The 26,093-nt window shown below is 44.8% G+C and overlaps 1 protein-coding gene across 6 annotated transcripts in view; it reads left to right on the top strand.

The window, feature by feature from the left end:
- Positions 1-26,093, top strand: part of Cacna1d (calcium voltage-gated channel subunit alpha1 D) — a 333,084-nt gene that overhangs the window by 266,753 nt on the left and 40,238 nt on the right. For 5 of the 6 annotated variants that reach the window (XM_090320974.1, XM_090320966.1, XM_090320957.1 and 2 more), the window contains 9 exons: positions 835-941; positions 2,541-2,628; positions 3,232-3,339; positions 3,426-3,478; positions 4,878-5,024; positions 6,584-6,785; positions 9,120-9,278; positions 10,484-10,594; positions 20,362-20,445. In XM_090320974.1, the coding sequence (XP_090177100.1) occupies positions 835-941; positions 2,541-2,628; positions 3,232-3,339; positions 3,426-3,478; positions 4,878-5,024; positions 6,584-6,785; positions 9,120-9,278; positions 10,484-10,594; positions 20,362-20,445 (1,059 nt within the window). Of the gene's footprint in view, positions 1-834; positions 942-2,540; positions 2,629-3,231; positions 3,340-3,425; positions 3,479-4,877; positions 5,025-6,583; positions 6,786-9,119; positions 9,279-10,483; positions 10,595-20,361; positions 20,446-20,895; positions 20,980-26,093 lie in introns of all 6 variants that reach the window. The other variant, XM_090320948.1, reaches the window with a different exon arrangement.

Here is a 26,093-nt window from a genome sequence, read left to right as displayed (position 1 = left end):
GGCAGAGAGATGTCGCACAACAGCTTTCTCACCACACCTGGCTTTTGCTAGAGTAGCGGATTTGGAGAAACTGAAACCAGTAGATAGTTAAAAGATCTAGGAGCAGTCAGAAGAGTCCTTCATGGAAACGCACATTTCGACGCAAATAGAGCCTTTCAGTGCTAGAGTCTCAGGCTTTTCTTGCCTCTACTAGGAGAGCAGAATTGGAACCATGTAGAGTATACCTGGGGCCTCTGATAGGCCAGACCAGCTTTTTGTGAGGGAAACCGAGTCATCTGTCAGTGTTGACAGGATCACAAATGTAGTTGTGTGTAGTCTGTCCTGAGACAGTTTCTTTAGTCCAGCCAGTGATGTGTTCATATGTGAGGTCTGTCATTGTAGTAATCAAGTTGAAATTGGTCTCCTTAAAAATGTATCTGAAATCAGCTGCCTCTTTTCTGTTTTTATTTTGAGTAAAGTTGTTTGCTTGCTTAGCCCTTTTAGTGTATGTTTCTGTTTCTGATTTTCCTACGATACTTCAGTATTGTTTGTTTTATGTACCAGTATCGGACCTCATGCTCTCACTTGGCTTTTTTAAGCTCACAGCTGGTATTCTTCCACTTCTGGCTTTTTGCTGGTAAATTGGGGATAAGAGTCTTTCAGATTTGTCTGGACTGACTTTGAACAATGGTTCTCAGATCTCAGCCTCCTGATTAGGTAGGATAATAGACATGAACTACTGGTGCCCAGCTTGCATTTAATTGTCATACTTGCCTTCAGACTTTGTGAAGAGCCTGAGTTTCTTTGCCTCTGGGAGGAAAAAAAACAGCAAATGACCTTTGATTCTGTTTATAGATGACAACTTTTGGAGCATTCCTGCACAAAGGGGCTTTCTGCAGGAACTACTTTAATTTGCTGGATATGCTGGTTGTTGGGGTGTCTCTGGTGTCATTTGGGATCCAGTAAGTACACTATAGTATATGTGTCTGTGTGTGTGTGTATGTATGTGCACACACACGTGCACATATGCACACATACAAGCACAAATATGAACACATACATCTAGGAATATATATGAAATGGTGTGAGAAATTTTGATGTAATTGATAAGTACTGGCCATTGTTTGAATGATTGTTTATTTAACCAGTATTGCTTATTTTACAACCATACCAGAAAGCCATGGGGTAATTCATATTTTCCTGTGCTTCCTTTTTTCTTTTTAGTCATTGCAAGGTTAGGTCCTTTTCCTCCCTGTGAAACTGGTTTCAAGCCAAAGGTGAGAGAATTAATTAGGAGGGAGAAGCCAGGTTTTAGTCCTAGTTCCTCCAAGGTCTCTAACTAGGCCTGAGGGTGTCTCCTCTGGATCCCAGCTTCCCTTCTATAGAGGGAGAGCTGGAGGCACTTGACCCCTCAGGGCCCCTGTCTTCCTAAATAATGAAGACTCCCCTGAATTTCTAGGAGGCAACAGATAGTACAGCCTTTCCTTTTGAAAAGCCTTTGACACTTTTCAGCTAGGAGGGAACTGAGTTGAATGTTAGGACCTGAGGTCTCTCCCTGGTATTTGGAGATGTCTGCTGGGAAATGACCATTGCAGAGCCTTGCCTGTGTGTCATTGCCAGATGGAGGTGGGGAGAAGGCAGAGGTTCTATGAGGAATGTTGGGTGTGGCCTCACTTTCCTGCTGGCCTCTGAGCCCCTCTTCTGGAATTGGTCATTAGTACTGCATGTGTGCACACATGCACACAAGCATCCTTCCTTCAGCTAAAGGTAATTGGGAAGGACCAAAGGCTCATGCCTGGAATTATCCTCCTTACCTCTCACTAATGCCCAGAAAAAGGAGCCTGGTAGTCTCCACTTGGGACATTTACACTGTATCTTCATAAGTCCCAAACAATTCCAGGCCTCTACCTGCCTTCTTCAGCCCCCTCCTATGTGGGGGTTCCCCACCATACCGAACTCTGTGAGGTGCTGCAAATAAGCTATTAAATATGTGCCTTTATTTGCACTGTTCCCGTCATCTGAAGACTCTCTCTCCCCTCTGTCAGCTAACTCCTGGCTCCCCCTTTGGGACTCCCTGGCTGTCACCTTTCTGGTCACCCTTCACAGAAGGCCCCTAGGGCTGAACACACTGAGTTTAACTCGTCTTAAATACTGCTCAGGACTGTGATTGCCATATCTTCTGCCAGATTTCACTTTTTTGAAGGCCAGAGAAGCTCATCACCAAAACACTGCAAAAGGTTTTCAAACTTGAACACAAACTGAAACCTAAAGGCCAGGAACACCCTGGTGTTTATGTTTAGTAAAAAGAACAAAGCATGTTTATAAATTGCATTTCTACCAAGGGTAGCTGTGTATCTAAGATGGGGCCTTCTTGGTGCCTATAGGCTCAGCTCAGGAGGTGCTGTGTGTAGCATGGGTTGGAAAGAAAAGATTGTACTGCTATCCCAGAGAGGCATCAGCTCAGTTCCTCATGGACAAGATTAAAGAAATGTAAATCAAGTGAAATAACAAATCCATCCAGAATGTCTGTCACTCACTTTCTTGCCTCTGTTCTTTCTTAGATCCAGTGCCATCTCTGTAGTGAAGATTTTGAGGGTCTTAAGGGTCCTGAGGCCACTCAGAGCAATTAACAGAGCCAAAGGACTCAAGGTATCGATTCCTATCCTTCTGGTTGGGCTGGTGTGAGTTACACTTGGCCTGTCATCACTGCCTCTTCTGTACTAGAGCTGTGCTGGGGCCTGATGAATTTCAGAGTGGGTTTTTCCCTCCACCAGTTAAGCTACTTTTGCCATTTCCTAGTGTCCTTTAAATTTTCATTTGATTTTTGTTCAGTATGTTTCATTATGGTCAACTTTTTTTACTTTTTCATCAGTAGTATTTCTTCATGTGTATTTTTTGACTGTAAATCTCTACAGGCAGGTCATAGACAAATCCATAGGAATTTGTGTTTTCTAAGTCCTATATGGTGTTGGGATGGGGCTAAAAGACGATGCACTAGGCAGTGCTAGCGTTTTTAAAAAGTAAACCAATTACTTTAGAAGAAAACCAAAGACAGGCTCAACTATGAAGTGATCCTCACCACAGGAGCAGAAAACAAAGCACAAAGGCCTGCACAGTTGGAAGCTGGTATGAAAGGGTGCAGAAAAACAGAAGCCCTGGGCTGGGGTCACTTCAACCTTTCTAGCTAAAGTAACCAAAGAAAGTAACCCTCCCCACCTCCGCCCCATCGTCTCCTTGCACTTCTCTCCCCAGCACGTCGTTCAGTGTGTCTTCGTGGCCATCCGGACCATTGGAAACATCATGATTGTTACCACCCTGCTCCAGTTCATGTTTGCCTGCATTGGGGTCCAGTTGTTTAAGGTAGGGGTGCATGCATTCACTCAAGCCCTGGCTTGGTATCTGTCAGGAAGAGCCTGTGCTTGACAACCTATTTGTTTTGTACCCAGGGCAAATTCTACCGCTGCACAGATGAAGCCAAAAGTAACCCCGAAGAATGCAGGTGGGTGTCCTGAGAGCAGAGCACAGAATTCGGAAGAATAACTCGAAAACTTGAAGGAATCATTCATGCTAGCATTTTAGAAGTTTAAGTCATGGAATAAATGGCACTTGTGTGCTTATCTCATCCCTCGATAGATAAATGTTTTGGGATTTTTTTTCTCTTGTTTTCTAAAATGAGGTGAAATTCACCAAAGGTAGAATCGACTGTTTTCAGTGCATAATTCAATGGCATTTAGTGAAGTCGTGTACTTCTAGCATCTCTGTCTGATGTCAGAGCTTTTATAATCCCCAAAGAATGGGCAGATGTTTTTTTACTATCGGGTATAGAATTTATAAAAGAGGGAGAGGACCCTGAAATAAGAAATGTCCCAAGTAGCAGCTCCCCTCACATCCTTATGGATGATAATCCATAAGATATTAGCATGCTGACTCTTCTCTTCCAGAAGTCGTTCTAGACTTCCTCTCTCCTTGTTACTCTCAGCCTCACTTTGGTCAGATTTCTTCTCACAGAGACTGGCCAAGGAGAGGCAAGGCAGGCATATTTATGCATGTCATGCGAAGATGTCCAGTGACTATGGAGGCAGGTATGGAAACATTGTTTGGAGCTTGTATAGAACCTGTGACTCTGTCCTAAGAGATAATGACCAAGGTCTGGCTGCCACTCCCCCATGCATGGTTTGGGGTTTCCTTAAGCAAAAGATGTGGTCATAGAGCACAAGGTACAAATTGACTGTGGCTGTGTAGCTCCAGAGGAACCTTTCACCTGCGCTTTGGGCGACAGCACCCTCTATAGGTAAGCCATGCAGCAGCAGTGTGGAGATGCTGACCCTTCCCGCCAGTCTCTGCTCCCTCACCTGTGAAGAAACAATCACAGACTTTACCTCCTGGGTTCTTTCCAGAAGTCAAGTGCAGCAAGAAATATCATATAACAGTTCTTCCAGGATTCTTTTGGGGAAGAACTTGGGAATGTTACTAGTATGGAAGGAGATTTGATGAAAACTAAGAGTACATCTGGCCTATTTCCCAGAGCTCATGGAATTCCTCATGGCCATAGCTTTAATTTTCCAGCGTATACTTTGAGCCTGTTTGCCGTGAATACAACATACAGTTTGGAAGCTTGCATTTGTTGGCAGACATGCCAGGTGTCTCATAGCTGTTCTGGAGAATACACTGTGCAGTAATCACTATTCAACGATTGTTTGAATGGCAGAACAGATTTAATGTGAGGAGGGCAAAGTTTCTGTGTGAGCAGCTCTGCCTGTGTCCTGCTCAAGTGTGTGACTTGGCGGAGAGTGCGAGGGATGTTCTGAAGGTGGGACTGGGGCCGCGGGACTATCTTCATGCTTCTGCTACCTACCACCTGTGAAGCCAGCTTGACCAGAGCTTCTTTTCTTCTCTAGGGGGCTTTTCATCCTGTACAAGGATGGGGATGTTGATAGCCCTGTGGTCCGTGAGAGGATCTGGCAAAACAGTGACTTCAACTTTGACAACGTCCTTTCCGCCATGATGGCACTCTTCACAGTTTCCACGTTTGAGGGCTGGCCTGCGTGAGTACAGAGAACACAGTCTTCCATTGAGCTACCTGCTGCTCCTCGGGGAGACGCTGGGCTGAGTCCTTCCCCAGGGAATGAGCCCTGTTTTCCTTCTTCACAGTTGCAGGCTTGCTAATGTGACTAACTTTGGGCCACTTCTTAGCCAAGTGACTCTTCCATCTGAATAGGCAGATGAGTGAGTGGCTTCTGTGGTCCACTAATAGCACGCTCAGATTTGAAGCAGGGCTGGTATAGGACCTTAGCAGCAGCTCTGAATGGGACTAGAGAGTCATGAGACATTTGCACTCTCCCATCACTAGCTGTTTTACTAAAGCTGCCTCTCTGCTGTTCCTAATAAGGTATCTCTATAGTGTCCCAAGCCATTTGTTCTTTTACTTCCTGAGCACTACTATCTGTCAGGTGTAGACGGTTACCATGTATCATTTCTTCAATAAAGGCACTTACATATTCATTCATAAAGTATATGTGTGATGCAGGCTCCATGCAACATGCTAGGCCCTATGGAAGAAACAAATAGTACAAGGACAAGATTGCTCCCTGCAAAGCTTAAATCCAGTAAGTATGTAAGGTAGTCAAACTGGACAGGAGTTCTGATGTGTCCTAGATGGCAGAAGTAACTAGAAAAATGGCTAGGGTGATGATGAGTGAAGCATGCAGAGCAGAAAGAAAGTAGAAGGCAAAGGAGTCTCATTCCTTTGTCATTCCCCTTCATGTCCCCTGTTCCTAGAGGAACTACAGAGCACATGTGGTGTGCCTATAAGAGCTATTTCTAGAAGCTTTTGTGGCGCAAAAGTGATGGTTGAGTGTGGCTTACTCATTGGGAAATTGTCCCTAGGAGAAGAGGCCAAGAGTAAGAACTTTACTCTGAAGAGGCTTTGATGTAGTGCCAAGGTTTTAGACACTGTTTTAGCAAGCCCATAGGAAGCTAAGAAGAAATGAATCCATCTGAGATTCTGGGTTTGGAGGGCCTGAGCTAAGATCCCAACTCTGCCTCTGTGGAGTGTGATCTGGAACCTAGATACCTCTCTGAAAGTGCATAGAATATGATTATCACTATAGATGTAATGGGTTAAATCTACATCAGAGGGAAAGTCAACTGAGAACGTTATAGTGATTTCATCCTTTTGTCAATAATTCTGTTGGACATACACTTTTAATAGGTATTTCAGTTGAAGGAACTTCTCTTAAAGAACTTTTTGTCAGCCTGGATAGTTTTTAGTTCAAATACATTTTAGCCACTGCACTTCTGCTCTTTTTTTTCTCTGAATAGAAGAGAATGTCTTTGAAAACTCATCCAAGCTTTTGTTTTCAGTCCTCAGAACAGTCCCTCAATGGTTATATCCCAGGTTTCCCTTCCTCTAGTGCCAGCTGTCTGGGCCTGAGGCTGTGGAGGACCTGGCTGTGTCCAGAGGCATTGGTGGGCATCCCATGAGGGGTTAACAACCAGTGTTCACGAGAGGCGTTCAAAAGAACTCCAGAGCTTACAGAACAGTGGGCTGGGCCTTGTGACCCAGAGGGGTTGAGGATCCTCACTCTGTTTTTCTGCCTTCCAGGCTGCTATATAAAGCCATCGACTCCAACGGAGAGAATGTTGGCCCAGTCTACAACTACCGCGTGGAGATCTCCATCTTCTTCATCATCTACATCATCATTGTTGCTTTCTTCATGATGAACATTTTTGTGGGCTTTGTCATCGTTACATTTCAGGAGCAGGGAGAAAAAGAGTATAAGAACTGTGAGCTGGATAAAAATCAGGTTAAAATCACATAACGTTTGTGCTTCTTTCCTTGAAAAAGAGCAGATCTTCCCACTGTTTTCCCTCCACACAGAGAAGGGTATCCATGTGGGCAGCCCCGGGCCCCAAGCAGAGCACATGCTAAGTGGCATTGAGTCTCCCTGTGGAGAGTTAGGTCCCCAGAGATAATGAAGGTCTAGGGTTGCAGCTCAGTGATGCCGTGCTCACCTAACATGTCCTTGGTTCAGTCTCCAGCTTCATACAGAATAAACTGTGATTGTGAAACTCATCCCCAGGCCTGTTGGTAAGAAGTCAGAGAATCTTTGGCCATGATCCACTAGAGATGGCTCAGAGTCTGGTGGGGTTTTATTTCTACAGTTCCTGCTGAAGACTCTTTAGTGCCTGCACATGGCAGATTTTCATCACCTTGACACTCTTGATGATGTGGGCTGGATAGTTCTTGTTACATTTCCAGGGTTGTGGATGCTGATTAACCATCTCAACCCTCTGCTCACCAGATGCCAGTTGCACCCCCTTTTATCTGGTAGTGACAGCCTGATATTTCCCCACATTTCCAGACATCTTCTGGATGGTCCCTGGTCAAGAATTGCTGACTTAGGAGGAACAACCCTCTAACAGAACAGGGAAAGTTGGAAACATTGAAATGGGGACTGAAGTTTCCCTTACATCATTCTTTCTCGATCTAGCACCTTGTTTTGGCCAGTCTGGTAGAAGCACAGGCTTTGTGAGCGTGTGGTAATGCAAGAAACCCAGGACCTCTTTGGTACTACTCTTCCTGTATCTGTTCTGGGATATTAGGTCCATCCTTACTCTTATTCCATTATCTCTAAATTAAGAGCATTAAGAGCATTAAGGCATTGCTTCTTGGAAGATCCTTTGAACTCTAGAAGAGTGGCTGAGATTTAGAGTCTGTTCTAAGAGCTTTTCTCAGCCCTCTATCAGTAATATCTCTGCTTTGATGGTGACAAGGTGACATAATATGTGAGTCTGATCTTACAGCTGGGGCTTCCTGAGGTGACCTGACATAAATGTGACCCGGGGAACAGCAGTTTCATGGGAATCATGAGGATGCACTGTGCACTGGTGGTTTGGTTTGCAGGAGGACTTCCCCGAGAGTTGTAAGGATATACTTGCAGATCCACCAGTGACAATCCAAGGAGACTTGGCCCAGCCATTTCTCCTCTAAAGGAAGACAAGATTGGTGGTAGGGTCAAAACAATCCAGGCAGGGCCAGCACTATACTATACACTATATACTATAGAGTCAAAGGAAGAGAGTGGGACAGGACTAGGGACTTGAGAATGAGCAAGCTGAAAGCTCTCAGGGCTTGTTCTAGAGGACTGACCCTTCTCCATCTCCAGCAAGAGAGGGAAAGACAGTACTCCAGTTAACCTTTCTTCACTCAGCCTTGGTCCAGCCATTATTACCCTCTCCTGAGAATTCTGAAATGAGCGTGTCAAGCTCCTGAGACTCCATCTCCTAGAGAGTCACATTGACAACTTGCCATAAGGTATCAATGGCTAACTCATCCAGCCTTCAGAGAGGCATCTTATGTGGATCCATCTGAGCAGCCAAGGCGCTGCCCATCCCAGGAAGTTAGCCTTGACCCTCTGGTCCTTGAAGAATGTATGCCTTTTGGCAGCTGGCTACCTCTCCTGGGACAGACACATAGGCATGGTCCACTGGTAGAAAGAAAAGGCAGTGACAAGGCCTGGGCCAAGTCCTTACTCCTCTACTTATATGTTAAATATTGTAGGACTTCAGCAAAAACTCTAGCTGCCCTTCTGTTTGTGGTAATAAAGAAACGCAGGGCCTTGCACTTTCTACGCCCCAGTCCTTTTACCATTAATTTATTTTTCAGATAGGATGTCATGATTTTTGCCCAAGTTGGCCTTAGATCACAGGCCTTCTACAGCTCTCTCCTGGAGAGCTGGTAATTACAGATACCTGGCACCACACCAAGGTGACTTTATTCTTCAGAAGGGGGTTTCACTACCTTTCCCACTTGGGCTTGCCTTCTATCTACATCACCCCACACACTGGTATTACAGACGTGAGGCATCATGCCCAGCCTTCTGGGTTTAGTTTTGGTAAGCAAAATTATTATAAAAATCATTGAATTTCCCGGAGATTGACATGAGGAGCAGGGATGCTAACATATGGTGGACCTTGAGTGTCTAAGTGGTTCCAGGGAGGTTGCTTGTGTCATTTTTACATTGCCCTCGGTCCCCTCCCAAGAGGTTGGAATGAGCTCTGGCTGGGCAGCTAACTGTGGTATGTTACTTCCCTAGAAGTACTCAGAACCCCACATTTTCCCTTTTCTGCTATTGCAGCGTCAGTGTGTGGAATACGCCTTGAAAGCACGTCCCTTGAGGAGATACATCCCCAAAAACCCCTACCAGTACAAATTCTGGTACGTGGTGAACTCTTCGCCTTTCGAATACATGATGTTTGTCCTCATCATGCTCAACACACTCTGCTTGGCCATGCAGGTAAAAATGGTGACAGCTGTGGGAACCAAGTCTGGGCATTCTGTGCAGCCCTGTACCCAAGATTCTGAGGGTGGACTGCTCTCTTACACAAGAATGGGCTTGATTTTCTGATGAGTTCCAGCAAAAGCATGGCCAGAAGCCCCATTCTGGCTGAACATTGTCCTGGTAGATATTTCTGATCATTCCTTTGAGGCAGTTTGTACAGCAGATGGTATATGAAAATCCTATGGAGCCAGCCTGTGGCATTCAGTTCCCTATGGGCCTTCTGCAGCCAGGCAGAAATTGAGGACCCAGGCTTAGGAGTTCTACAAGCAGTCACTTCAGTCCTTACTTTCACTCCCCACCAGCTGGGTGGAAAAGTTACCAGTTCTTGGAAAGGTATTTAAATTTTCTGGTAAATTTACTGGTAAATGGAGAAATCTTATCAACCTTTCCTCAGATTTAAAAAAAAAAGTTTATATTGGACTGTTTATAAAACCTAAGTCACATTCCTGGACCTCAAAGCAGTCCCAGTATGGCAGTGAAATATTGAGTTTGATCAGGATTACTGTTGCTTCTTGCTGGCTTTGGAGCAAGGAATGTCTCTCGCTTGAATCAGCCAAGTCAGATTCCAGAACGTGAATGTGTTCAGAGGTTTTGTAGGCCATAAAGCAAAGGCCAAGGTCTAGATCCAGATTTTTCTTGGACCTAAAGTGCTTGAGCAGATCAAAGCAGCCCTCACTGCTGTCTGGGATACATGTCTACAGACAGGGATACATTTTCTGGCTTTTTTTTTTCCCTGAAGAATTCTCTATGAATGCAAAGGAGAACTTACAATGTCAAATACCACTGTTTACTAAACATAGACTTAAATAGCATAAAATCCTGCCCCATTTCTACCTTTATTCATGAAGATTTTGGTGGTATCTATATCATGCCTTAGTCAAGGGCCTGACTATAAGTCCTGCCAGAAGAAAGGATGGATCTTTGTTTTCCTGAGCAGAGAGAATAGATCTGTTTGTTTCCCCTTTTTCCCTCCATCATCCAATCATCCTCATCTTGTCACAGACCCCCCTCTACTTTGTGGGAGTTCACCATGTGACCCTGTAGCTCTTATCAAACCATGGGGAGAAGGTGCTAAAGCATGGAGGGGTGCTCACAGGGGTGTGTGTAAGGGAGTGAGGTCGCAGGGAGTCTGGGAACTGTGCCTCTCCCTTCGTCCACAGCACTACGAGCAGTCCAAGATGTTCAACGATGCCATGGACATTCTGAACATGGTCTTCACTGGGGTCTTCACCGTGGAGATGGTTCTGAAAGTCATTGCATTTAAGCCTAAGGTGAGTTGTTGAATCCACTTTTGCAAGGATCACATCACCGCCCCCTTCTCCCCAAGAAGCACCCTGCTTCCTGTTAACCTTGTATAACTGAATTATGCTAACTTATTCTGGCTGCTGACTGGGCTACCACCTGAGAACATTAATCTGATAGAGAATCTTTATGCACAGGAGAAAATAAATCTGAACAAGCAAAACCCCCATGAAAACAATTCTGAGATAAAAGAGAGGAGGAGGCATGCTCTGAAACTTGCTTTTCTGTTACTAGAATAGCATACATCATGTTGTCTCAGGGAAGCCTGCCTCATGGTCTAAGCCTGAAGAGACATGTATGAATATAACTATCAAAGATTTTGACCTTGATTTTACTTTGAGATATCTAACATGAAGTCTGGTTTTATTTCTTCTTGGCCCACAGTATCTTTTTCTCCTTTTATGGAAAGTTCTAATACCAAGTACAAGCCTATCGCAGCCATATTATCATTTGTTTGTTAAACTTGGAAAAATGTCACTTGAGACTAAGAAAGCATGATGTAAATGTATTAAACTGTATTAGACGACTCAGCATATTGGGTCGTCTTTACAAGGGAATGGACTTCAGCCATGCTTGCCAAAGATGGTGGTCCAACAGAGCGTGTAACTTGTGTCAAATACCACAAGTCCTCGGGTTCCCCATTCCACCATTTACTAGCTTAAGCTAATTACTTTGCTTCCTGTGCCTCCATTTCCTCATTGAGAATGTGAGGATACTCACAGACCTATTTTGTAAATCTGTGATGAGAAGTGAAGAATTATTTATAGCCAGTGCTTTAAAAAAAATGTCAGACATGTGCTGTAGTGTTCACTGTCGGCTTCCATCACACTACCACCATCGCCAGGCAATGTTGTTCCCTCATTTTAGAACCCTAGACAGACAGAAGAGCCGAGCTGAGCGCTTCTGTGGAACATTTGGATATTATTCTCCTGACTGTCAGAGTTAGAGGGTGACACTGCAGGGCCCCAGTCATTTGTTCTCACTATGCGAAGCATCAAGTAAGGCAAGATAAAGAAAAGCACATGAAGTGGATGGTCTCTAATCCCAAACTGTTCCTTTCTTTAATTGCAATTAATTTCTGTACAATTCCTATTAGGTCTTTGTGGACCAAAAAGAAAGGACATTTGTAAGTGAATAGTTGGGGTGATTGCAGTGGGGCCAAATTTGGTACTTTATGCATGGCCAGATGTTACCTACTGTGACTTGTCCATATCTAAACACATGAACATCTCCTTTTCTAAATTCATCCTAATTTCCTTTGAGAGTTTGGCTTACTTCCCTCTTGCGTTTACTTCTTTGAACAATATTTGTCTAAACTGATGGAAAAGGTTGCAGAGTAAGAGTGTGGAAAGTTCTTGATATGTACACACAGAACATACTCATGGAACATTTCCCAGATAATACCGTGTGCCATGTTTTCTTTGCCTGGTGATGAAGCTCGGGTTTTTAGTGTGTGTGTGTGTGTGTGTGTGTGTGTGTGTGTGTGTGTGGGTGTGTGTGGGTGTGTGTGTGGGTGTGTGGGTGTGTTGTATGGATGCTAGTCCTGGGGCTTGACTTCAAGGCCTGAACACTGTCTCTGAGATTTTGTGCTGAAAGATAGTATTCTACCACTTCAACCACAGCTCTGCTTCTAGTTTTGGGGGTTAATTGGAGATAAGAGTCTCACAGTTTCCTGCATGGGCTGTCTTCAAACTGTGATCCTCAGATATCAGCTTCCTGAATAGGTTTACAGGCTTGAGCCACCAGCACCCAGTCTAGGCTTTGAACTTCTTAAAAAGCTTTTCCGGGCTAAGGAGAAAGCACACTCACTCACAGCATATGAGTATGTAAGAGTGTGAGCTTCTAAAAGGCATATGTGTGTGCCTATATGCTAGTGCATATGAGTTCATGAAGTAGCTTATGTACACATTTGTATGACTCTGTGTGTGTGTATGTGTATTTGAGTGTGTGTGTGTTCGTGTATGTGCCTCTAGTAAACCAGTGCATTGGCTTATAGCATCTTGCTTGTTTTCATGCCTGGGAGGTAGGTTCAGTAGCGTGTAAACCAAGGAGGAAATGAGTAACTAATTTATCATCAGTACTGATAGATAGGAGTTTTAAAATGGGTCATTTCCGCCAGAAATTATACGGTTTTGAAGTTTTACTCAACAAGATATTTTCATAAACTGAGATGATCTCAAATTACAATTGTGAAAACTCTTGCAGTTAACAGCATCTCTGTACTTACAGAGCACTGTGGGCCAGGAGAAAATGAAGCAAAGCAAAGCTCCTCTTGAAATACTTCCTCAACTTGAAAACTTAGTTTATTTCTACAGTGCTTACAGTAAGCCAGGCCCAAGGAAAAGTCATTTTATTATATTTTACAAAGTAGCCTGTGAGACTCCTGGCACCTAAATAGTGTGGTACTTAGGATAAGGAGCAATTTCAGAGCTTTGGGAGTGAATGTTGCAAGGAGCTAAACCCTCAGGAGAGTCTTTCTCTTGTATAGGAGCTCTGTGCCAGAGTTTTGGGAGCCAACCACTGTACTATGTGGGCACATGTTCTAGAAGGGCTTCTCAGCTATCAGGAGATGATAGTAGTTATGTAAAGCAAATGCAGAAAGTGAAGTTAGACGAAGATCTTACTGAGAGGTCAGAGGCATTTCAGGAGGCAAGGGTTGAAACAAGGAGAGGATTCTGATCTGGAGTGATTCTTATATATGAGGAATCTGACTGAGAAATGGGACCTCCTAAGAGAGCATGTTTAGAAGGAAATGGTTACCCCACGACCCTGTGGGGTTAGCATCTACTCAAAGGAAGAGGTAAGGTGGAAACAAAGCGGGAGCTTCCACGATAGGCAGGCAGTCTGTCTTCATGGGAAAAGCTGTTTTCAATCATGAGGTAGAATTAAAGAACCAAAACATCAAGCAAGCCTTTTAGTTTATTCTGCTGAGACCTTAAGAAGAAAGCTACCTGTTGGGCATGGACCTAGTATACTCCAGGTTGTGCTTTGGACTTGAAGTTGATCCTGAAGCTATTGTTTTGCCAAGGCAGACCATTGCCTAGGGAAAAAAATGCATCCCCTTGGCCTTGGCCTCCAGTGCTTCCTGGGGAAGCTGTAGACATTCTCCAATTTAATTCTCCTACTTCCAGAAAGGAGACTCAAGAAGGGGCTTGCCCAAAATATTGTCTTCCACAAGTATAAAGAGCCCTTGTGTGGAGTCAGAAGGCCTAGTCTGTCTGCGTATTTTCAGGTATCTCCAGATGTTTTCTGGTGTTCTCTTTAGGGAGCCACACTCTGTTCCCTAGTCTTAATCCTCAAAGCTTTCTGATCTCAGTTCTACCCTGAAAATACCTAATTTATATACCTAGCTATATTGGGCTTGAAGAAAAGAAAAACAAATTGGGTTTAGAATCTCTACCCCTACGCCTAACCCCCAGGTAGCACCCCTGCTCCAGGACCCATAATAAGTGTATTGCTTATAAATTCCAGCAGTATCCTAGAGCACATTCATGGAAAGAAAATTCAGTACTATCTTTTCAGTTCTTCAGAGATCACATCTTTGTAGATGATTTATTTTCTGTTGGAGATAATACTTGAAACCAAATATTCCTGCCATTAGAACTTCATACTGATTTCTTGGTAAGCTTTGTCCTCTCATCTCTTGTGTATCAGGGTCACTCAGTGCTCCCCTGAGTGCTCTTCTCTTCATTAAGATGCACATATGCTCAGGGCAATGATAGCCCTCTGTTTCGCCCTGTCTTGCCGGTCCTCCTGTCCTCTGTTGTAGGCTACTCTGACTGCCTGCCTGCTTCTTTTTTTTTTTTTTTTTTGAACAGTCATAGCACTTCCTTTTGTCTTGCACTTACTCCCTTTATAAGCAGAGTCAGTTTGCTAAGCCACTCTCCCAGTGACATTTCTAGCCACCTGTTGCTTGGATTGGGGGGGTGGATGTAGGGAGGGGAGTTATTTTTTGTTGTTCATTTGTTTGTTTTGGTGCTGGTCCTGGGGCTTGAACTCAGGGCCTGGACCCTGACCCTGAGTTTTTTTTTATTTTTATTTTTTTTGCTCTAGTCCAAACGTTCTATCGCTTGAACCACAGCTCTTCTTTAGGCTTTTGTTGTTGTTGTTGATGATTAAGTGAAGATAAGACCTGCTCTTCAGATCTCAGCCCCCTCAGTAACTAGAATTATAAGTGTGAGTCACCGGTGCCTAGCCAAAAAAAAAATTTAAATCTAATTTTCAAAATCCTCAACAGGCCAGGAGTTTGGCCTAGAGGTAGAGTGCTTGCCTAGCATGCACAGAGACCCCGGTTCAATTCCTCGGTATCACATACATAGGAAAAAGCTGTAAGTGGTGCTGTGGCTCAAGTGGTAGAGCTCTACCCTTGAGAAAAGTCCAAGGACATTGCTCAGGCCCTGAGATCAAGCCCCACAACTGGCAAAAAAGAAAAAAAATCCTTGACAAAACATTGACCCAGTTACATTTTCGCCTCACTTTCTGTCACTCACTTTCAGCCATTTCTTTTTCCCAATTCCATCCCAGAATATGAAGTTGCTAGCCTTTCCCAAGCTTACAAGTCTGTCTGAACACCGCCCCCCCCCCCACACTTTTGCCTTTTTATGCTTTAAGGTCCACTAAAAATATTGCCCCTCCTTTTCATTGTCCCTCCCCATCTTGTCAAGGCCACTTCATTACCATGTGCATCTTCAAGGAGCCCATCGGGTCAGACTGTTTTACTCCACTGCTGGTGGTCTCTATTTTCTTAGGAGCAACTGCTCTTATGGCCTCGGCTGTCTTTGAGTCTGCAGGGCCTCCTATGAAATCTTCTGCACGTGATTATTCTGTAAAGATTGGTGGAGTGGAATAGGAATAATGGATGAGCTTCTAGGTGAAGCTTGGTCTAAGAGGGTACTTGCTTTTGTGTCACAGGATGTATCTGATAAAGCAGGGTTACCAGAGGAGGCCACATTTTCCTTAGACCCTCCCCCCCACTTTGTCTTTTGAAAGGGTTGTAGTAGTTAGAAAGTTGTCGTATTACATGACAGATTATCATGTAGGTCAAATATTTTCCAAATACACTTGCCAATTTCCAGCAAAAAAAGGTGAATTCAGGCAGAAAAAGGAACCTAGATGGGAGCTGCTTTTATGAATCCCATTTTCATCCCTTCTACACACATTGCCCCATACCATGACCAGACCTCTGCTCTGTCCCTGCTAGAGGAATGGTCAAAATCCAGGGTCTTGAAGGCCCAGGTTGCAGGAGGCTACTGTCTAGTACAAGACAGACATGGAGTCAAAACAGACCTCCTGGAAATAATGGAGCTTCCTGGCTCTAATTCACTACCGTCTGGTGCATGGCTTAAAATGCCCGGAGTCAGGACATTTCTGGATAATAAATGTTATTGCATGTGTCTGACTTGCTTGCTTTTTCTAGGCAGATAAGACTGGTTCTCGTCAAGAGGCCTTGGCCACAAAATTCTGTTTGAGGAGGACGTGTCATTATCATCCAAGAAGACAGAGCCTTCAGATGGGCCCTGTGTTAGCAGCCCATGTATGTTCTTCAGCAGATGCCATGGTGGCTTTAAAGGGCAGGGGAACTGAGTCATGCTCACTCAGCAGTGATTTTATTAAATAGGAGGCTGCTAAACAGGGAGGCAGTGTGTGGGAAGAATGGGAGGGCTGGCATTTCTGCCTCCCCTGAGTTCCTGTCAGAGCCACCTGGTCAGACCCTGTGATTCCAGCCACCTGCACTAAGGCAAGTTTCGTATTGCCTAGATCCATGAAATATGAAAACTTGGGTACCATTTTGTGACTATGAGGGGTTTTCTAGAGAAAGAGTCAATGGCATTTATAAACATTTCTAGGACCTCAAAGAAGTATTAAACATTTGACTCATGTTAATGGAAAGGGATTTTTGTCTACCACAATGCCCCAGAATTGGGTCCGTGCGGAATAGCTAGTGGGCTGATGAGAATGACACAACAGTGGGAACTCTGATCGTTTCAGGTGGTAGATGAATTGTGAGAGGGGCTGGTGTCCCATGAACAGTGAGTTTGGCTTCTGGTAAATCCATCAAGCAAAAGGAGCGATACTAAGCATGTGTATGGGCATGAGCAGAGCTAGATTGTATGCCTCAGCAGAAGAGTCAGTCTCCATGCTCTGAGAGTACCCTAGGGGTCTAAAGGTTACCCACACCAAGCATTGGATTAAGGCATAAACTCCTCCATGCAGGAAGGGGAAGATGGCCATGCCTCTGTGAGTTGCTCTTATCCTTCGTGTAGTCTACAACATTGCTAGCAGTGCAGAGAACTGCTTGGCATCCATCATGTATGACACTAGAAATGATCCCAGAGTCCTGAAGGCACTGTGTGATTCAGCTGACTTGGTGTCAGAGGACTGACCTTATATCCTGGTGCTGGTTCTTCATCTTACCTCTGACCTCTTGAGGATTTCAATTGTAGACCTAAAGATGCCAGTCTTCTTCCCTTAGTTCTGCCAGCCAAGAAGACAAGCTAAGTAAGCTTGAGTTATATTTTGAAGTAGACCTTCTGAATAGACTTCTAAACACAGATGATTAGACTTAGTGCAAGATAACTTGTTTTGTTGGCTACTTGGACTGCTGAGAGAGGAGTTTTAGAAAGTGACTTTCAGCAAGGGTCAAGCCCAAGAGAGGCAAGATGATTCTGAAGGTGAGAGGCTGAGTGAGTCAGAAGTCACAGAAGTTGGGTGGGAAAATCTTACCTTGTTTAGCAAGAAATTAAGATAGTAACTGATCAGATTGTAATGACTTTCCTATTAATGGGGCGACAGGGAGTGGGGGTTAAGTAGGAAAAAATTTGCTTGGTCCAGAGGGGACAATTGGTGTGTCCACATTTTCTCTAGAGTCACAAAAAGTTGTGGCCTGCATTTTATCACGATTCCTGGAGCCTAATATTTCAAAGTACCTCCTGAAGCCGGGCACTGGTGGATCATGCCTGTAATACTAACTCTCAGGAGGCTGAGATCTGAGGATCATGGTTCAAAGCCAGCATGGGCACGAAAGCCCATGAGACTCCTTTTTTTCATATATTTTTATTGTAATTAATAGAAGGGGTACATTATATTTGCCAGATAGATGGTGCATTACTTCACATACATTGATACCCTTTCTCATGTCTTGGTCCCCATTTCCCTCTCCCCCACCCCCACCCCTCATCTTGTTTTCCCCCTTCCCTATCTATTTCAAATAACCAAATATGCATTTATCCAATATATCAGATAACAAAGTGAGGGGCCAGAAGTTTGGCCTAGTGGTTAAAGTGCTTGCCTAGCATGCATGAAGACCCGGGTTCGATTCCTTGGTACCACATACATAGAAAAAAGCCGGAAGTGGTGCTGAGGCTCAAGTGGTAGAGCTCTAGCCTTGAGAAAGTCCAAGGACAGTGCTCAGGCCCTGAGCTCAAGCCCAGGACTGGCAAAAAAACAAAAAACAACAAAACAAAGTGAAATACTGTAACAATATGAGATAACTAAGGGACAGCAGAAGAGATGAGAGGTAACGTAGTACATTAAGGACAACAATCACTCATTATATGGCTTTTGTTTTTATATCCTAGAGGTCCTTTCATTTAGCGTCACATGTATGGCCTTGTGTATCTAGGTTTTGCTCTAGTGTAAATCTCTGCTAGGAGAGCCCAAGGTTTCTACTGATTATGACAAATGAGGGAAACCATTGAGCCTATGTTCCTTTGGGTCTGGCCTACTTCACTTAATATGATTTTTTTCTAAGTCTTTCCATTTCCTTACAAATGGGGCGATATCGTTCTTTCTGACAGCAGCATAGAATTCCATTGTGTATAAATACCACATCTTGTTGATAAACTCATCAACTGAGGGACATCTGGGTTGGTTCCTATCTTTGCTGCGGTAAATAGTGCTGCAATCTTCTCTGAAGAAGAAACAAAAATGGCCTATAGACACATGAAGAAATGCTTGACATCTCTGGTCATAAAAGAAATGCAAATCAAAACAACTCTAAGATTCCACCTCACTCCAGTTAGAATGGCCAGGATCAAAAAATCTAATAACAACAGATGCTGGAGGGGATGTGGCCAGGAGGGATCACTACTACACTGCTGGTAGGAGTGCAAACTCATTCAACCACTATGGAAAGCAGTATGGCAGTTCCTCAGAAGACTAAACATAGAGCTCCCCTATGACCCAGCAATTCCACTACTTGGTATTTACCCAACCGTCCAGAAACAAGGACATACTAAATCCACTAGCACAATGAAGTCCATGAGACTCTTATCTCCAGTTAACCACCAGAAAGCCAGAAGTGGCAGTGTGGCTCAAGTGGTCAAATGGTAGCCTTGAAAGAGCTCAGAGACAGCACCCAGGCCCAGAGTTCAAGCCCTCCAACTGACAAAAAATAAAAAGTTTTAAAAAAAAAGTATCTCCTGTTCTGGTTGCCTTAATACTATACTCAATGTACCCAGTTGTAAACATCCTCGGCCCTTCTTTATATAATATTAGAGCTGATTTTTTTTTACTTCCAGAACATGCTGATTTTTTTAGAGAGGACACAATTGATTTATAGACATTGACCTAGCTAGTCCAGTTGTGGCAATCAGAAGCCTCCTGGTTCTATGTGCAGAACTTATAGAGGTATCGGGAGACAAACACTAGAACTTAGAACTTGGTATTTTCTACCAGTTCTAAGATACTAACAGTAGAAAAGGAGCCCCATGAAGGAGCTGAGATCCAACTGACCTGGAAGGAGGAAATGAATCTGGGCAGAGTTGAGGTGGGGAGGTTAAGCTCACAGAGGCAAAGGAGGAGCCTGGTGGTATTTGTAAGTTGGAAAGGGTCATCTAGATCTAGATAATGGAGAAGTCTGCGAAAAGCAACAGTCAAGGTGGAAGGAAGTGGGTTGGTAACTTGGAGCTTCTCTCAAGGCTGAGGGAGCTCTTAAACCTCCTCTCCGTCATAAGTACTCAGACCCTCTGTAGGAACCTCAGCTACAGTGAGCCCTCCATCCTCAGATGGAAACATTTCTCTGCCACAAGACTATGCCTTGGGTCTCTGTGCCTCTTTCTTGCTATAAACTGTTACTTGTACTCCCAACCTGTCTGGTACTTTAGACCAAGAGATCTTCGAAGACTGAGAGTTGCCTTGGTCTTCCTATAACAGGCTGTAGCCTTTCTAGTACTGGACCATTGAGAATGCAGGAGGGCTGCTGGTTTGTTTGAAGGGGCCCAGCAATGGAAGAGTGTGATAGGTCTGCTGCCTTGGCTCTTTAAGTGAGAGAAGGAAGTAGTAGTCAGAAATGTTTGGAAGGACCAGAGGGCCTCGCTGTTCTGTTTGCCATGGTTTGGGATGAACATGCTAGGTGCTGCAGCAGAGTTGCTTTCTCTGCTTAGAATCTGTGTTGTGTGTGTGTGTGTGTGTGTGTGTGTGTGTGTGTGTGTGTGTGTACGTGTACGTGTGTACACACGCGCGTGCGCGCAAGTGCCTGTGCATGCGTGTGTGTCTGTGAATGTGTGCACCTGCCCCCTCCGTCTCTCATACATGCCCTTTCTCACATGTACAAGTGCCCAACCACCCCCTCTGTGCCCCTTTCCACCAGTGGACAGTATTGTTGTCTCCCTCTTGGCTCTCTCACCCTACCTTGTTGCCATGGGGTTCTGAGGGGACTCAGATGTGTCCCCCCTGCGATGGGGTGATGTTTCATTCATACATGCTCATCAACATCTGCCCCACCTGCTCTGTCCAGGGGTATTTTAGTGATGCCTGGAACACGTTTGACTCCCTCATCGTAATCGGCAGCATTATAGACGTGGCCCTCAGCGAAGCAGACGTGAGTATACACCTGGCGTGGCCCACGTCCTGTCGCCTCTGTCTGCCATTCTGCTTCCTGCTCTGCACAGTGGCATCACTTGGACAAGTCACAGATCCCAATTACACTTGATCTGAAAGCAGGCATTTCCTGGTGAAGCTGTGGGAAAGACCTTTTAGAGTAGAGCTCTAGCCCAAGGCTTTGAAGACACCAGTCTCCCATGCAGAGGTGACTTTTTGGCAGGATTGACCCCTGCCACTAATAGACAAGGTGAGATAGAGTGTCTGTAATCGCTTTTTATTGACTGTGTCAGAAGCATCCTAAAGTGATGTATGTATGGTATGTTTGTCTTAGTGCAGTTTTTCAGGTGGCACGGTGCTAAAATGTTCCCCTTTGGTAACACTGTCCTTTTCTTCTTTTTTTCTATTGCGCTTCCTCTCCTCTGTGGCTTCTGAATGCTTGCCCTAACAGCACTATTTCACTGATGCATGGAACACTTTTGATGCCTTAATTGTTGTTGGTAGCGTCGTTGATATTGCTATAACTGAAGTCAATGTAAGTAGCAAACTTTGTGTCCTATGATGTCATTGTTGTTGGTTCTGATAGAGGAGACCAGAATTACCAGCCACAGCTCTCCAGACACAAAGACACAGAGGAAGGTCAATTTATGCTTTTTCCTCCCAGGCCCCAGCTCTGACACCCTCCCTCCCCGTTTCCTGGAAGAAGTAAAAAGTAAACATAGAAGTACTACTTTGGTACTAAAACAATTTTAAGTTTTAAAAGATTGTGTAAAGATTTAATGGCTAGGAGGCCTCTCATTTGATTCGGGTTAGAGTGTTGTCACATGCTAACTGTGTGACGGTGGCAACTCAGCTAACTACCTTGTGCCTTTGTTTTCCAAGCATTAGAATGGAGTTATTAATAATAAGTATCCTTGCGGCCACATGGTCTGTGAAGGCACAGGAGAGAAACCCACAGGTGTGCCTGAGCATGGGACCAGCTGGTTACACTGTGAACATTTCAGACTACAGCTCCCCCCAAAGGATGATGACTGTGGGGCCAGGGGAAGGCAGGCCTAACATGTGACAGGGAGAGGTGCCATTCCTTTGCCTTTACATGCTAGGAAAGCTGATTAGGGAGCATGTGCATAATGAGAACCTCCCCCCTTTCAAAATGAAACAGAGAGTACCACCTCCCATCTGGCTCTCTTTGACCTATGCCCAGACTAAAGTCCTAGGGCAGACAGAAAGGTCTCTGTTCACTAGTGTGGCACCAGTTCGTCAGCAAGTCTTGGTGGATGTCCAGTGTATGTGTGTCTGTCGAGAACATGAGTGGAGACGCATGGCAAGGGACTGTGGTGTGGCTTCTGCTTCATGTTGCCAGTCTAGTTGTGTCTCCACCCACATGTCCCACCTGGCTGACACCTACAGGACCACAAACATAGTTAAGTCCATCCTGGTGCCCAGGCAGCCTGTATCAGATGAGGACAGTGAAATCCCTTTATGCTTTTGGAGGGGAAAGGAGCTGATTCTCAGTTTGAACAGTGGGGCAGTTGCCAAACTGGCAATCGTGAGATCTGCTGGTTCCAGCCCTACTTCAATCCTGGCTTGTTGACCCCTGCCTTCCTTTCTTTACGGGGCTAATGGAGTGAGTATTACTTTCTCTCCCTACTTTGCAGGTGTGCAATGGGAATAAAACAATGTGAAATGCTGGATAAATATCCAGTGATGGAGAGATGTAATAGTACTATTGAAAGTGCAGCTTTTCCATGTAAAGAGTGACAGATTGTAAGACATTATCATTTTCATCAAGAGATGATTGAAGCCCATTATGCCTAAGTTCATGCTATGACAAGTACTAAAATTGTATTTTACTAAACCTGGGTATATGAATCCTCAACTTAACTTCCAGCCTTGTGAAAATTCTACTTTGTATAAGATTTTATAAGGCAGTTATAAAATTGCCTTTCATGATATTTAACTGATGCTTGGGTTTTGAATGATCTGGCACTAATGAGAAAACAGCAGGACCCTAATTGGGTTGCTTTGTGCTCTCTACCAAACTTATAGCCAGACACATCTGCCCTACTTACTAATTTCACAGTGTAAAATGTATGATATACATTGAGGAATACTTACAGAAAACTTCTAGAACAGACAGCTGAGTGGGTCAGAGAGCCTGTGATGGAAAGGAAAATTCTCTACACACTCATCCCTATGAGACTCTCTAGGACACTCAGCAACTTAAGGTGCTTTAACTGTACTCTGCAGTAGAAGGGTGTAAACGTTTAGTTTCTGGGTACCAGGATGCAGCCAAGGCTTATTCACGGAGTAGGCACCCAGCTTTCTCACGCTGCCCCATCTGCTGGCTGATGGGGTGGCACAATGTGCTCAGGGTCAGTACCCAGCTTCCTGGCTGCCTCATGTATGCTCGTGGCTGCCCTTGCTCCCTCTGTCTACATATGCCTCCATGATCTGGCTTCCCTTTGCCTATCAGTGTCTCAATAGTGTCCTCCTTCCACAAACATTAGAAAGGACCAGAGATCCACTTGAGCTTCAGGTTAGCATTTGATACGGGGTGTCTGTACAAGGCAGGCTTTCATGATGCCCCGTCCCCAGCATTTAGCTCGCCATTCAGAATCACACTGGTGAGCACTCCCATACGTGGCTTCCAGTCATTGACGTTTCTCTGTTCAAGCTGTACCCTGAGACTTGATGCTTCTTGGCCTGAGCATTGCAATTCCCTGCCCTAGGCCACCTGAGGAGACCTTAGTGCGAGGCCCCCTTCTCATCTGTTTCCTCTTTCAACATGCTGGATATCCAGCCTTGGGCTGGGTTCAGGGCAGCTACTCAGCTCCCAAAGACTAGGTATTTTTAACCTCTGATGGGTGTTTATGCCTATGAATGGGAACATTGACCTTTCACCCCTTCCTCAGCACACGTGGAGTCCCCTGGGGAGGTGGTGGGGGAACAGTGCAGGTCACACCCTCTGTGTTATTCCCTGAACTCCTGGGGCCACTGAGCACAAACACCCATGGTCCTTTGTTGGCTGGATTTAGTTGCCATATGTCATCTTCCCCCCCCCCCCCAGTGTTTAACCTGCTATGCACTCTTTCCCAGACTGTTGATCTTTCTTTTCTGTTGCCTAATTGATTTTCATGTTGGTTTTATTTTTAGAAAATTGTAGCGGCAAGTATATATAAACATATATACGGTGAAGTCATTAAAGCAAATGAGCTTCTAGAGACTGTATACTTGGTTTGGGCTTTCCCACCTTTGATGTTTCCACCGTGTTTCACAGGACTTGCTAAGGATCAGTCACGGTCATCTAAATTGTTTCCCTTCCCCACACATTGTTGCCTCTGGCCTGGTCCTGAACCCCCGGCCTTCTTGGTCAGTCACTTTGGCTCTGTGACTTGCCAACACAGGCTTCAAGGATGAAGTATCTGTCCTGGAAATGAGATATCAGGCCTGCATTTGTATTCTTTCCAGGAACATTTTGGATGGCCTTTGCATTGTCCTGCTTGCATGCTCACCTGTCCACTTCATCCTGCTGTCCCCTCCACATGTACCCCCAACTCTCTGCTTATTCATGGTTTGATGGCTCTCGTGGACTTGTCTCCTTCACATTTGGTCAGAGCATCACCAAGCTGCTAAACTGTTGTATTACAATTAGTAGGCTCGCCTTCACGCTCTCTGCAATGCCTACTTGTTCTTGAGTGGCAAAATGACCCGACAACATATTTTTCTGACCCAGGGATGGTTGTCACTGACATTGAGTCAGTGACTGTTTAGATCAGTATTATTGGCTCAAAGATCACACACTTGTTTAGAAACCATAGCTGCCTTGTCTTCCTTAGCAAAGAGTGTAAACAAGGCAATAGGAATGCAGCCCCAGGACCTGGGAATTGGGCTGCACTGTCAGGTACCCAGCTTCAATCGAGTTTCTGCAGCCTCACCAAGCTTCTTGTCTGAATGTGTGGCTGGGGCTCAGCCCCTACCTCCTCATTCTAGTTCTGTCCCAGAGATTGGATGGGGAATGTGACCTCTTGGGGCTGGAAGAAGCTCTTGAGGTTTCTGTTCTAAACCCTGAGTTAACAGAAGAATTAGCTTCCTTTTGAAAACTGACCACCCAGCCCTCCAGGCCATTCATGGAAAGCTCTCTGAGGAGTGAGTCCTTCCCCCACCTCATGTCCTCTAGGGGTAACCTTCGAGTGACCCCAGGCACGAAGCATAGCATCAGCTCACTTGAGCTCTCCACCAGCTGCCTTTGTCCCCAGCCCCTCTGCCACTTAATGGGGATGGACATCCAAGTACTGCTTAGGACTGACATTCTCAGCTCTGGGATCACAGGAGAATCACCTGAAAGCTCTCAATTCCCAAAGAAGTCACTGCTTGCTTGAAACTGCTGAGTGGCCTTTTCTTTTTCTTTTTCTTTTTTTTTTTTTTTTGCTGGTAAAATGTTTTAATTCAGAACCTCACATTTAGCTTGCTAGCTCATAGCTGGTGCCTTACCACTTGAACCATCCATGTTGATTCCTCTTGCCCAACTTTTTGCTGCTTAATGGGAGGTGAAACCTCATAGATTTTTTTTTGTCCCAGATGATCTTGAATCAAGATTCTCCAGTTCTCAGCTTCCTGAGAAGACTACAGGTGTTAACCACCAGCACCCAGCCAAAGTGGGCTTTTTTTTTTCTTTTTTGGCCAGTCCTAGGGCTTGAACTCAGGGCATGGGCACTGTCCTTGTGCTTTCTTAATGCTAGTGTTCTAATACTGGAACCACTTCCATCTTTTTCTATGTATGTGGTACTGAGGAATCAAATCCAGGGTTCTATGCATGTTAGGCAAGTACTCTACCCCTAAGCCATGCTCCTTGCCCCTAAATGGGCTTTTTTTAGTGACCCTGCTATGTGATTGATATGGATAGTCAGCTGAATACTTCACTCAGCCTTATCAGGGGCTTAAGACTATCATTTTTATCTCTGGGAAGCACAGGAAAATCACCTTGGAGCTTTTAAAATTCCAGAAGTACAGACATACTCTATAATAGTTACCAAAGAACCTTTGGGTTCTGGTCCATCAGATAAAGGTCCCAGGCAGCTTCAGTGTACAGCTGGCCTGCCTTTTCCTCAGACTGACGTTTGTAGTTTCACCAAAGCCATCCTTGGGTTCCTTCTACTTTGACAGATATTTTGGCAACTTACATTGTCCTCTAGTGCCACCAGCCGCATGGTCCCTTGAAGCAGTCTTCGCTGCCCACTGGTGTATGGTGGGTGGTGCTGGTGCCCCAGGCCGCCATGGGGGTTGCATGCTGCCTGGTGTGCTGTTGGTTCTTTCCTTCTTCTCTTGCATGTTGTACTGCCTTGTCCCTCCACAAATGCTGTCCCCTCTTTCTCTCTGTTTTATGAGAGTTTGACTTTTTATAGTTCATTATTGAGCCTACTTCAACAAAATGGGTGAAAAAGACGAACTCTTCACCAATTTGTACCTACCTGAAGGGAAGGAATCATGAGTGGTCTAACACTGGGCAGCCTAGGGAGAGTGAGCAAGAGACAGTAGCCAGAAAGAGCACCTTATCCACCAGCAGGCCTCCGATGCTCTGTGGCTCCCAAACACAATAAGGGGCATTTAAATCATGTGACTGTAGAGTGCTTTGCGTTCTGCACGGTC

The sequence above is a fragment of the Megascapheus bottae genome, chromosome 2 (genome assembly GCF_031878675.1).
Source record: "Megascapheus bottae isolate mThoBot1 chromosome 2, mThoBot2.hap1, whole genome shotgun sequence".
Taxonomy (NCBI): domain Eukaryota; kingdom Metazoa; phylum Chordata; class Mammalia; order Rodentia; family Geomyidae; genus Megascapheus; species Megascapheus bottae.
Note: the sequence above shows the minus strand (reverse complement) of the source record. Positions and strands in the feature narration are given on the sequence as shown.